This window comes from Periplaneta americana, chromosome 7, assembly GCF_040183065.1.
Source record: "Periplaneta americana isolate PAMFEO1 chromosome 7, P.americana_PAMFEO1_priV1, whole genome shotgun sequence".
Taxonomy (NCBI): domain Eukaryota; kingdom Metazoa; phylum Arthropoda; class Insecta; order Blattodea; family Blattidae; genus Periplaneta; species Periplaneta americana.
The window spans coordinates 75,557,839-75,571,826 of NC_091123.1; the positions used below are offsets into that span (position 1 = coordinate 75,557,839).

At 34.2% G+C, this 13,988-nt stretch overlaps 1 protein-coding gene across 1 annotated transcript in view; it reads right to left on the reverse strand.

Moving 5' to 3' along the window:
- Window positions 1–12,404: 12,404 nt before the first annotated feature.
- LOC138703208 (carboxylesterase 5A) overlaps window positions 12,405–13,988 on the reverse strand; it is a 246,886-nt gene continuing 245,302 nt past the window's right edge. Inside the window, exon 13 of the mRNA XM_069830913.1 lies at window positions 12,405–12,685. Coding sequence (XP_069687014.1) covers window positions 12,555–12,685 — 131 coding nt within the window. The 3' untranslated portion in view covers window positions 12,405–12,554. The remainder of the gene's footprint in view (window positions 12,686–13,988) is intronic.

Consider the following 13,988-nt stretch of genomic DNA (forward strand, 5'->3'; position numbering starts at 1 on the left):
CATTTTCCTAATGAAGGAGGATGAAAGCATTATGGTCAGTAGCATGAGAAAAATAGCTTTTAAATTGTTGTGGCTCTGTTAATTATTATAGATGTTGCAATAAAGTAAATGTTGGGTTGTAAACAATAAATATTGCAGCTACTTATATTCACAAAAAAGATTATTATTAATGAGTCCTGCAAAATTACTATAATTGCTCAGTAACTTTGACAGCTTATTTACCAGAAAAGGAAGGGAAAAAAAAAAAAACCTTTTCTTGGAGTCGTAATGAAAGATGTTGCCAACACTGTGGTATTCCTAGAAATTTTTATAATTAAATCATTATTGTATATGTTCATATACTCATAATTTTATTATTTAGTGTGTTCCTTTACAGATATGTATGACAGCTTACCAATAGCAGTTACGTAAATTTTTTGTGTTGAAGTTCTTTTTCTTTTATTTTAATCGTAACTTTGATCTGAGAACACAGCTTTGATTTTATAACAATATATAAAAAGGTAAGATAAGGTATTATATAATAAACTTAACATTCATTTTGTGGATGTTTCATACAATATTGTAACTGAAATTGTTGGGTAATTTCAGTTGGCTTCCATTCTCTTTATTTTCCATAATACTTTTTAAGGTGCATTGTTTGTGTAGAGTTTGATTGCACTGACTTCCTAAAGTAGATGTTGCAAGCAAGAGGTCTTATTATATTTATTAATTTCCCTCTTATGTATTGTTTAGCTATGGCATGGAGCAAATAACGAGAGTTGAGTTAGCAAGAAGAATTGATTTAATTTTATATGTGTTGAAATGTGTTATACATCCTGTAGTCAGTGTGTACAACTACAGAATGTATTAGTATTTGCCATGACAGCTTCTCTAAAAGAATAATAGTCAATTTTTCCATGTCCCATAGGTAACATAAATAATAATATTAATACATTAAGATCTTGCCAGCAGCATATTTTCTCATTTTTTATATTGTGTAATATTACTGCCAGCTTGGATCATTAATTATTATTATTATGATATGCTCTTAATATTCTTGTAATATTTTCTTATTTTATATTTTAGTAATGTTATTTATTTGTGAAGGTAATTATAATTATTGTAGTAATATGTGGCGTTCGAACTACATAATCTTTTTTGTAATAAGTTTGGCACAAACATTGGGTATTTGGATTTATGATTATTATACTCACAAAATATTTGCAATTACTGAGGATAGAATGTCACTTAGTTTTTGCATCACTGGAGATTGGCTTTTGAAATTAGTTATCATAGCAGTCATTCTTAAATAAATGGTAATCACTCAAGAGAATATTGAACATGGCATTGATTATTACAGATGTTTCGTGTAATTGATTTGACTACAGTATAAAAATACCAAAGACAGAATTTGTTAGAATGAAGTTACTAATACATTTTTGTACTACTAGTATTATATATTAACCTGTTGCTGGAATTTTCAGCTTTGTGTAATATACGTATAAAGTAAAATACAGATCTTAGATTAAAGCATTCATTAATATTAATGATCCAAGTGATTTTTATGTTACATTCCAGTTCAGCTCATGATACAGTTATGAAAATTCAGCTGTTTGTAGGAGTGTTGATTTCCTAAGCAATATACAAACTGTTCTAAAATCTTCTTTAAACCTAAAGAGATTAAGATAAAAAGACAAGTAATATAGATTATTTATAATAAATTTCAGTTTTATAATTGCATTAAAAATAGTACAGTTGATGAACAATTTTTTAGTTCAATATAACATGTGTAATCTTCTTGTTAAATAATTTGATCAATACGCAATAAAGCATTCTGAATTTAAAATATATTCGTGGATTTATATTTTAGTAAAAATTCTTATTTTACAGATTGTCTCTTCAGAACATCAAATACATTTTCTTTCTATGTGTGCAATCATTTATTGTAGTGTGATACAAATTAATGTTTCTCTTTCTTTATACATATTCTGAGATAAATGACTATGATATAGTAGTGTGTTAAATTATTATATAAACTGATGTGAAATTATCGATATCCAAAATTTGTGTTCATTTTCCTAGAATGTATAACTTCCAAAAGTAATGAGACCGAAAGAGTTTTGTTCATTTTCCTAGAATGTATGTTTCCTGAAAGTAGTGAACCTGAAAGATTTTTGGTCCTTTTCCTAGAATGTATGTCTTCCGAAAGTAATAAGCCCGATAGATTTTTGTTCATTTTCCTAGATTGTATATCAAAAGTAATGAACCAGAAAGATTTTTTGTTCATTTTGCTAGAGTTATACTGGGTGTTCATTTCAAAGTGTGTCATGACGTCACTGTTGTTGGGTCACCGATTTGAAGCGAGTTTCAGCTTAAATGTTAGAGAAGTTGCCTATTATTTAAGGCGTTCTTCAATCTGAACTTGAGAACGTGTACGGTATAACTTGAATGTCGTAGCAACAGATGGCGGTCTGTACGGTCTGTGTGCTACCATAACCTCTTTCGAACTGTGTTTTGCGCCAGCAAGTCGTACGCAGGGTATTTGTTATCATCGGTTGCGTACAATAACATTACACAACACAAATCAAATGCTCCGTGTCCATGTTGACCGTCGAAGTTAATGTCAACAAATACGTAAGTAATCGTCTTAACCCTCTCCCCATATCCCGACAGTACGTATTTCCAAACAGTTCACATTCCTGCCACTACCGGCGTTACCGTACGTATCGGCACGTACTCTTCAGAATGAACGCCGTACTTGCTAGCCAACTTCTCTGCCTCTTAGATTATACACCTGAGCTGCGGAAGTGTAGGAAGATTGAATTCTCTAGGCTCATCAGCTAGCCACATGACGGCATACAGCGAGCCAAGACACATTTTGAACTGAACACCCAGTATGTTCCGAAAGTAATGAATCTAAAAGATTTTTGTTCATAGAGTGTATATCTTTCGAAAGTAATGAACTCAAAAGATTTTTTGTTCATTTGCCTAGAGTGTATGTCTTCCAAAAGTAATGTACCTGAAAGATTTTTTAGATTACATGATATGTGGGGCCACAAGTTATAGTGATTTGGTTATGTGTTGAGGACAGACCTTGAAGACGACCCTGTGAAACATAGGAGGAGGGTATAAGGGAAGCTTTACGCTGAAGGAGTTGTGACATAAAAAGGGCAAAGTATGATTTAGTGAAAGACTGAAAGAAATGGTGGGTTCTTGCTTCCTTGTTGCCTCACGGTGTATGAGGACAGATTAATATTTTGGGAGTTTTTATTCATTATAATTATAAATTAAGGGCTTCTAGAGCTTGCTTAATTAGAACAAGAACTAAATATTTGTACCGGTCATTTTTTCGGTTGTAATAGCTCTCAATTGTGTCATCTAATTAGCTTAGATTGGGGAGTAACACAAACCACTTTGTTTTATGTGAGAATAAGGTTCCATTCCTGTCCTGAATGGTGATTAATTATTTCCATTGTTTTTGACAATTCAGTTGATTAATTTCTTGTATTATTTTCAGAAGTGGTATTTACAGTTTTGTGTGTGCTAATTTGAAATTAACTATTCAGCGTGTGTTACGTTCATATAGATTTTGATTGATAACATTTTGTCCATGGATGTTCCGGAACTGCCAGTGTGTCATATTGAGATTAGAGAAGGCTGAAAGAGCTGATGATATTGATTGATATTAGCAACAAAAGTTTTTATTCATCTGCCTACAGATGTGGCTTGTGCTGTGTGTTCAATGGTTCACTGAACTCCCTATAATTTTCTTTTTAAAAAATCTTATTTCTTTCGCTCATAAAAATCGAGAATACTTATGTGTTTCAGCGTTGATCTGCATAACAAAAAATGGTTGAGTTCTGTTACTATCGATGAGCAAGTTACTTACCAAGTAGGAATCTCTAAAAGTAGAATTGAACACCCTGGTGAGTGGTTTCAGCAAGGAAGCACAGAGTGGTTCATTTTCCCGATTTCCTGTCCAAAACTAAACATAGCAGGAGAAGGTTGTTTGTGGTCTTAAGTTGAAGAGGAAGGACAGAATATGTAAACATCGTATATCTTATCTCCCATCTCCAGTGCTGTACTTACAAACACATGGCTGAAAATGAGCCTCGCTTGGACAATGCAGTTGCTGAGTTTGCATGGTGAAAGAAAGGTCGTTTTTGAAGTATTACAAATAAGTGTGAAACTAAAAGCTGAAGCATGGATTCGCTTCCTGGAGGAAGAATATTTGAATATAGTTTTAATTGATTACCTAATTAATAGCATTTAGAGACTAAATAATATAATCACATTGATTGTGGCTGAAAAAGTGAAAGTGGCAGATTCACGGAGGTTAAAAGTTACTGGTCCTGTGCTGTCCCGTCAAGTTTTTCATTACAAATGATACTTAAGTGGATGCTTTTCACATAAGCTTACCAAGAAAGAAAGTTTGCTCGCAACTGCCACAGGACCCACTAGCTCAAATTTAGTTTTGAAATGTGCACAGCATCTTTGTGTTGTAATATATTAGCCCGTCATCAATATATTAAAAATTGAATTATTTTTGTAATTCGGTTCCTGAAAGGCATCACATAAACCTCACTAGAATGAATTATTTACTGAATTACAGGAACATTTATCATCTAATTTTGAAGAACAGTGTGATTATTTAAGAGAATGCATTAGATTCATAACCGATTTCCCCTGCAACACCATCTGATGCACTAAAGAGTGTGTTAAAACATTTAATATATAATTTTAAAACCAGATGGAAACGGTCAAATAGGACAGTTGAAAGATTCCTATCACAGAATAAGGAGGGCGTCAAAATACAGAAAAGCTTATAGATTAAGTTCAGAGCATTGTATACCTTTATAACAGAAAAGTCTGCAAGCATTGTTAGACTATACTTCACAAAGAATGTTGAAAGTCCCAAGAAAGAGACTGAAGCATTTGTCGCAGATGTCATATCACTTCTGTCACCTCTAGATACATCTACATCTTGGTGTGTCCAGGCAGGCCCCTGACGAAGATGATTCCCTTATCTGATTAGTCTCTGAATTCTGGGGAAGTAACACATCTTTCCTTGTCATACGGTACTTACTCCATGATAGATATCTCCATTTGTATCCCACACATTTTGAGTAGTCAGTGATTCTCGACCTACATGTAGTGACCACTACCCCATCCAAATGTGTATGCCTGCTTTACATCCTGCGGAATCTCGCTCTCCAAACTGGATTATTAAAAAGGCGGACTGGGTCGATTTTTGGACTCCATTTCATTCGATGATAATGGACGTGAAAGTGTGGATCTGTAGTAGAACACTTCTCAAAGGTGGTGATTAAGTTGGCAGAGTTATCTATCCCTCGGTCATTCTGCAAGCCAAAATGCTTCTTTGTCCCCTGGTGGATGGATGTCTGGGGAGATGCAATTGAAGACTGCAAACGTGCCTTACACCAATTTGAGCGCCATCCAACCCAAGAAAATTTTGTCCAGTTTAAACGTCTTCGAGCCAAAGCTCGTTGCACAGTGTGCGATGTTAATAAGACATCTGGGCAAACTACGTCACTTCATTGAAAAGGAACGTCCCAGCTAACACCATATGGAACAAAGTCCGTCGAATAATGGGGAAACATAGTTATGTAATTCTGGGCATTCTGAACAACAGCGTAACGATCATCAGTCCCATAGAAATTGTGATCCAGAATTTCTAAAAATCAAAGATGCTGCGGAAAAACGAAGCCTCAATTTTCTATCAGATAACACTGAACATAACAATACACCATTCACATCCCAGGAGTTGGAGATGGCACTAGACACCTCCCCTGACATCTTCCCTGGCCCTATAACATCCAGCTTCGCCATTTCCCACCAGCTGGCAAATCCTTCCTGCTGAGAATGTACAAGATCTGGACTGAGGGGATATTTCCATCTGCTTGGCGTTCCGACATTATAATCATAGTCCAGAAACCGGGAAAGGATCCTTCTTTACCAGGAAGCTATATTTCAGTTTGTCTCACCAACTGCATATGTAAGGTTATGGAAAAGATAAGTAAATGCCTGATGTGGGTATTCGAATCGGAAAACCGATTATCTAATATCCAATGTGGCTTTCGTAAGCACAGATCAACCGCAGACCATCTTGTTTGGCTTGAGACCACCATTAGAGATGCTTTCCTCAAGAAGGAGCTCTTGTGGCGGTCTTCTTTTATCTAGAAAATGCTTGCGATACCATATGGGATTATGGAATTCTGCAAACTCTGCATGATTGGGGACTTAGTCACAGTCTGCCAACGTTTATTGCGAAGTTCATGGCAGAGCGATATTTCCGAGTTTGAGTAGGCACCACACTTTCTAACGAACATTCCAAGAAAATGACATTCCGCAGGAGTCTGTATTAAGCGTTCTTTTCTACATTGTGTAGGTGGACGGGTATCTTCTCCATTGTATGTTGATGACTTCAGTTTGTATTACAGCTCCCGATATCTTCCATCTATTGGTCGACAGTTACAACTGGTCATCAACGTGTTATCAGAATGGGCTGTTCGCAATGGCTTTAAATTCTCCACTCTGAAAACACTGTGTGTTCACTTGTACAACCATCATGGACTTCATCCACATCCTGAACTGCATCTTATTAGAATGTTAACAAGAACTATTTTCCAGGATTGGTAATGGATTTTAGAGGTAGGTTCTTCTTTCTTTGCCTTTCCGATATGTGGCTCTGAAACATTCTATGTTTCTGCATAATTAGGGACATGATACAAAAGTAAATCTCACACTATGTTGGATACTATGAAAGTCTTGGGTCATACTTAAAATAAAGTGATACCGGTATTTATAATTAACAGCATTTATTTGAACTCATTTTTTTTTTTTTTACAAAATCTGCTTCACACATTTCGTAACTACAGAATTTTTGTAAAGCATTATTACATATAACCATTATTACGTGTTTAGTACAAAAGAGAGATTTAAATTCAGACAAGTACAGTTTTGCACAGGACAACCAACTACAATAATTTTCCTCACCTTAGCAGAACTGGAATATTGTAATTTATAAACATAATTTAATTATTAAATACATTTATGTGTGTATTTACAGGTGTATAATACATGTAGTAATAAAAATTACTTACGTTGGGTAACATTTCATACGTATAACATATTGGACAGGACAGGAAACTCATTTTTAGAAGCCTACTGCTGGGAAGGTAGTCTTAGTTCAGTACCATATTATTTGTATGTACAGGCTATTCGTTATCTCGTGGAACCAAATGCATGCATACTCCATAATAACCTAATGGTGGGGGTTAGTTTGTTAGGTACCTGCAAGTGGAAGAAGCATAGTGAGGGAGGGAAGCTTCTCAGTCCACTTTCTCCTTCTGCTCAGGTGCGAGTTGGTTTCACGAGATGACAAATTGCCTGTATTATGTACGTAGAATAATATACGTCATTGCAGCAGTGACATGCTTTTGATTAAGGTCACCTACAGATCTGAGATCAAGTATTCTCTTCTTTCATTGGGTAATGTCTACTCTGTATCTATATTTAAAAACTTTCCCTAACATCACAATGTAATTTGACAATTTCGTTGCAACATTGTGGTTTCATAAGTTTTGAGTAAAAGTAGTATATTGCAAATCTTAGTTCTATGTGAAAATAAAAATGGTTCTAAAGAATAGCAATTTTCAAAATAGGATTCCCGCAAACTGAATGTTTTATGGTGATCTAGTGATTACTAAAACCACTATAGAATATGAAGTACATGGGTTCAAGCTGGCTTAGATTGATGAATTGTTATAACAACAAAAATCGTTATCATGGCTTTTCTCAGGCAGGAAGCAAAAATATAGGTTCAGCATCATGGATTTGCGATCATGAAACAACCCTGAACGAAGCAAAATTTCTGGCAAAGTGTTCTTTCCCGTATCAACTTTTCTTTGTGAATAGATGTTTGTTTGGGGAAATATTCCAATTGAAACTGCAAATTTCTCTGTATTGTAAAAAAATTGGCATGCAAAAGGCCTTTAAACACTTGAAATATAGAACTTGGAAGAAATATTATCATTATAAATGACTTAGTCTTAAATTTTACCGTTAATAAGTATACCAAATTTTCTGGACATTTTAAAAAATAAAATTTGCTATGTTGTAATTTTTATCAAAATCTCCTGGGTTGACAGCGATTTACAGCAATAATATATATTAACAGAGAGAAAACCATTTACTTATTAATTGCCAAGTGCTGTGCATTGTAACGCAATCAATGCATTTGTGCATAGTTACATCGTGTGAATAGCTTTCAATTGAGTTCTGTTGAAATAAATAATCTGTTATTTTCATCAGAACAGTATGGACCGTACTGCATAAATGTTGTACTGTGTTTGAATTATTACCTGTAGGCCTATTTTTTTTTATTTTTCTCAATCTCAATACTTCAAAGTGGCCATGGTGAAGTGAAAATTTCTTTATGAGTCAGACATGATTCCCACCATCTCCTGTCAGAAATGGTGTTCATATTCTCTGTGTTATTGGCAGAAAGTTAACTATGCCAGTTTATCAACTTGTGAACTGTAATCCTTTCCTCATTTTTAATTAAAGAATTCGGTAATATTATTAGTGGTGTAGTCGTAAATAAAACGGATTACGAAGGTGCTTTGTGAAAGGTTTATTATTATTATTATTATAAAACCCCGACAAGACGCTCTTCCAGGAACGTCATGTAAATTCCGTATTTAGAGGGATTGCACGTTAGGCTAGTATTCCAATTTTGATTTAAAATATACAGTATTTAATAAAATATTTTATTATTGAATTACATCATTCATGGACAGTAGTACAGTATTACCCTATTATGTAATACATCGAAGATATTTACAGTACTGATATGTACTTAATTCTTTCGCAAAATAAACTTTTATAGATGTTTTCCTGGTATGTGAACATTTATAATGAATACTATTTCCAATACGATTTAAATATGAATTTACTCTGTATGATGTATAATCAGAACAGGAGCTTTTCGTTTAACACTTATTGTATTGAGAATCAGTCACAGGTACTATTTCAGTACACTAAAGAAAACAAACTGACAAATATTTCCATAATTATGGTCGACTGAGTAAACTTGTTTGAGAAAGAGGGTTGGCAAAAGTGTAGAGTATTGTAACTGTATGGAGGCTAAGCGCACAGATGAGTCGAATAAGAGGGTGCGGTATTGTATGTAGGCTTTTGTGCGCAGGTAAACACATTATTATTATTATTATTATTATTATTATTATTATTATTATTATTATTATCGAAAATAAAAATAAAGAAGCGGGGACTCTCCCAGGTTACAGGAAAAAGTACTGGGGCGGCGCCCTGGCACAACTACATCCTACAGCCCTGAATATTATTCAAATTCATTTCTTTCTCGAACACAGGCATCCTCAACTGACCGTGGCGTTAGTTATGTGCAGTGCCTCGCCTGCTGTGTAGCGATACCTGTGCAGGCCCACGGACACAGTTCGTTCTCTGTTTATTTATTTAAATTCAAATATACAGAATAAAGAAATATAATTACAAAAACAAACAGAGAAATACAAATAAAATAATACAAGCAATATAAAAAGAAGATACAGTAGTATTAACAAAATTTGAGACCGAATGAGCAGCGCTCGTGCTCGGTCGCAGTTCAAATATAATATTAAAATAAAAAATAATAATATAAATAAATAAGTAAAATAAAATAGGAACTAAAATATAATTACAGCGGCAATGGAATTATATAATATAATACTAACACTAGAGAAGAATAATATCGCACGTGAAAAGTAGGATTAATATATATTTCAAAATTATAGAATACAAATATAATATAGGTTGATTAATTCATACACATAGGCTATAAATTTATTTAATCAAATTGAAGATATTAACACGTTTCTAATTTTCTTGTTATATGTTAGTGGGTTACATGTTAGAAGTTCTGGGTGTAATTTAGTTAAAGCATTGTACAACCGAGGGCCAAAATTTATGCTATGCTTTAGACCAGCAGATGTGAGACATTTAGGTTCTACTAATGTTGAATTAATATTTCGTCTTGTGTCATAATTGTGTCTGTAATACAAACTTATTACGATTTTTATGATAAAATTTTAACAGCCTATACTTATAAATTTGTTCAATATTAAATACATTAAATTCAGAATAAATTAATTTAGTTGGATAATCGAAACGTTTCTTCAAACAAATTTTAATTATTCGTTTTTGTAGTAAATTTAACGGACTAAGATTAATTTTTGTACTTCCACCCCAAACAATTATACCATATTGAATGATAGACTGAATAATGGCCAAATAAACATTTCGTAGAACTCTAATAGGTAAGTAGCGTCGAAGATTAACGAATTTATAAATTGTTTTACTAAACCTCTTACAAAGATAAGTAATGTGATGAGGCCATTTTAAATTCTGATCAATAATGATACCCAGATATTTGACATACGTGGCTTCTTTCAAAGGTGGACATTTACAACTTTTGGGATCTAAACAATTTTCACTGTGTATTATTAGTCTATATTTATCGCTAAATTTTAAATTTTGAACACTGGCAGCTGTTAACGAAAAAGGAACTAAAGTTGATTTAAATATATTTAAAGAAAGGAAGTTGGAATTAAGCCATTTTTTAACAATGTTAGCACCTATATTAGCATTTCTATATGCTTCCTGCCAAGAAAAACCACTGAAAATAACTACTGTATCATCCGCATATGAATATATAGATCCATTAAATTTTTCTAAATTTATATTTAGCAGATCATTAACATATATTAGAAATAAAATAGGTCCCAAAATTGTTCCTTGCGGTACACCTATATCAATATATTTGTATTCACTAAATTGATCTTCAATTTTGGTCATTTGCCTTCTGTTACTAAAATATGATTGGAATAATTTTAAAACTATACCTCTAACTCCAATAGTATGTAGTTTGTCCAAAAGTAAATTATGATTGATAGTGTCAAAAGCTTTCCGTAGATCCAAGAAAATACCCAAACATTTGTTTCCGATATCTAGTTCATTGATAATTTTTCCAGTAACATTAATAAGAGCATCATCAGTAGAAATATTATTGCGGAAACCAGTGGCGGATCAGAAATGTCAGAAGAAGGGAGTCGATAGGCCATCCACGTCATTGAATTTGTTATTATGGGAAGAGTCATTTCTATTTGCTGAAAAGTCGAGAGTGCCCACGTATTTGATTTGTGGTAAAGTTTTGAATAATAGAAGGAATTTCAACCTACAACGATATTATTCGTCCTATCACTCAAATTATTTTGAAAAATATGAGGGAGAAGAACGAACCACTCTCATCCAAAAATTACTTGTAACTAATGTGTATGATAATAATAATAATAATAATAATAATAATAATAAACTAAACATTACACATTCTTTCCCTAACTCTATCGGTAAAAAAGTAACGTAATTTTTGCAATTCGTTATCTTAAAATAAGTTTAATAAGCTCATTTGGCATGTACTATATTTCTAGAAAGGAAAAATGTTTATTAGATATACTGTACAGGAAAACAATTCTCTTATATAGGCTGTAGTTTGATGGAGAACAAGTATTGAATATAGTTTCTTAATTTTTAATAGTTGGACATATTTGTGCCCTTTATTTCCATGTAATAATTTAGTTTACGGTTGTTGAAAGAAGGAATAATTTATGTTAAACATAAAATTGAAGAAACTGTTTTCAGCCTTAGGAACAAAATGGGTTGTTAAACTCAGTGTATTATTTGGGTAATTTCAGCATATTTAATGTGCTCGGCTTGTTTATTAATTTGTCAGAATAAATTAATGATTGCATGTTTCAAATTCTTTAAGTTATAGGATAAATTTTATTACGTATATTTCAAATAGAAACACATGGAATGGTACATAACCAATAGGCTATAAGAGTATAAGGGATACCGGACAACGCTTGAATGACTGTACTTGTAGACCGCCACTGAGCCGGTTTCAGCTACCATCCCCTCCCCTATCCTGCACAGCAACAGATTCACGAGTAATTCGAAATTTTCTCGGGCTTCCAGCCAGGTCATAAGTTGGTGATCCACCGACGTTTCGAGGATGTTCATCTTCCTCATCTTCAGGGTTAAGTGATATCTGAGGGTACCTAGCTCCTTAATTTATTTCAGATTCACGAGTAGATTTGTGCACTGTGCAGCTCCAGCCAGCACGACTGTGCAATCGGTTGACGACGCCTGCTCTAACAGTTTTACGTGTTGAAGTACTGTTTGTTATTATGTTTAATCATTGCAATTATCCTAGATTCCCTAGAGTTTTACGTCATATTTTCCTTATTCCGTAATTTCATATCATCGCGTAGAAATATATGTAATTAGTTACTGATAACACAAGAAGTTGCCATGTACGAAACTCCTGGTGGCAGTGCTAGACATTACCCTGGTAGCGACCTGTTAATTAGCGTTGACCCAGCTCTTCAGAGCTTATTGGTTGTGACGTTGTAGCGCCATGCATGTGGCGGCATGGCTATCGAGTCTTCTTGAGTGTTCCCAGTCCTGTCCGCGCGCCGTCAGAAAAGGTCTCGATCCCGCTCCTTTGCATGTCTTTTGAGTAAAACAAGGCACACCACCAGCATGACCAATAGAACAGCAACAAATCCAATTAATGTATACATTGCACTTCTGAATGGCTGACTTGAATCTGTAACATATAGAAAGAATAATGCATTATATAATTGTTAAGGCAGAGCTGGGTAGGAAGAGCAGATTCTACTCTCTCACGGGGAGCCATATGACTTCTCTTCATCCCCTTTCTTCCCCGCCGAACACCGCGCAGCGTTGATTCAGTGACGGATGAATGTTAAGCGTCCCCGTTTAGAGTCTAGATCCGCTCTCGACTCCCAGCCCTGTGTTAAGGCCACCAGCGTAGCTCGGTCGGCTGAGGCGCTTGCCTCCCGATCCAAAGTTGCGGTCGGGAGTGGATTCGATTCCCGCTTGGGCCGGTTATCTGATTGTTTTTTTTTTCCGATGTTTTCCGCAACCGTAAGACGAATATCAGATAATTTATGGCGAATCCTCGGTCTCATCTCGCTATTACCAATCTCGTTAACTTCAAATAACCGAGTAGTTGATACACCGTCATTAAATAACCAAGTAATTTTTTTTTACATAGATATTACACATGTTCTGTGGAGTGAACTTCAGTCGTTTGAAGCAGTGTTTCTCAAACTTTTTCCACCACGGAACTTCTTTTTATTCAGAGAGTAACTGCAGAAGCCATGTAATCCATTTTCTTTGCTACTACTACTACTACTACTACTACTACTATTATTATTATTATTATTATTATTATTATTATTATTATTATTATTAGGCGTAATAGATCAACTATTGATCAGATATTTTGTATTCGACAGATATGGGAGAAAAAATGGGAGTATAAGGGTACAATATATCAGTTATTCATCGATTTCAAAAAGGCATATGACTCGGATTAGAGAGAAGTTTTATATGATATTCTTATTGGATTTGGTATTGCCAAGAAACTAGTTCGATTAATTAGAATGTGTCTCAGTGAAACGTACAGCAGAGTCCGTATAGGTCAGTTTCTGTCAGATGCGTTTCCAATTCACTGCGGGCTAAAGCAAAGAGATGCACTATCACCTTTACTTTTTAACTTTGCTCTAGAGTATGCCATTAGAAAAGTCCAGGATAATAGAGAGGGTTTGGAATTGAACGGGTTACATCAGCTTCTTGTCTACGCGGATGATGTAAATATGTTTGGAGAAAATCGACAAACGATTAGGGAAAATACGAGAATTTTACTTGAAGCAAGTAAAGAGATAGGTTTGGAAGTAAATCCCGAAAAGACAAAGTCTATGATTATGTCTCGTGACCAGAATATTGTACGAAATGGAAATATAAAAATTGGAAATTTATCCTTTGAAGAGGTGGAAAAATTCAAATACCTGGGAGCAACAGTAACAAATATAAATGATACTCGG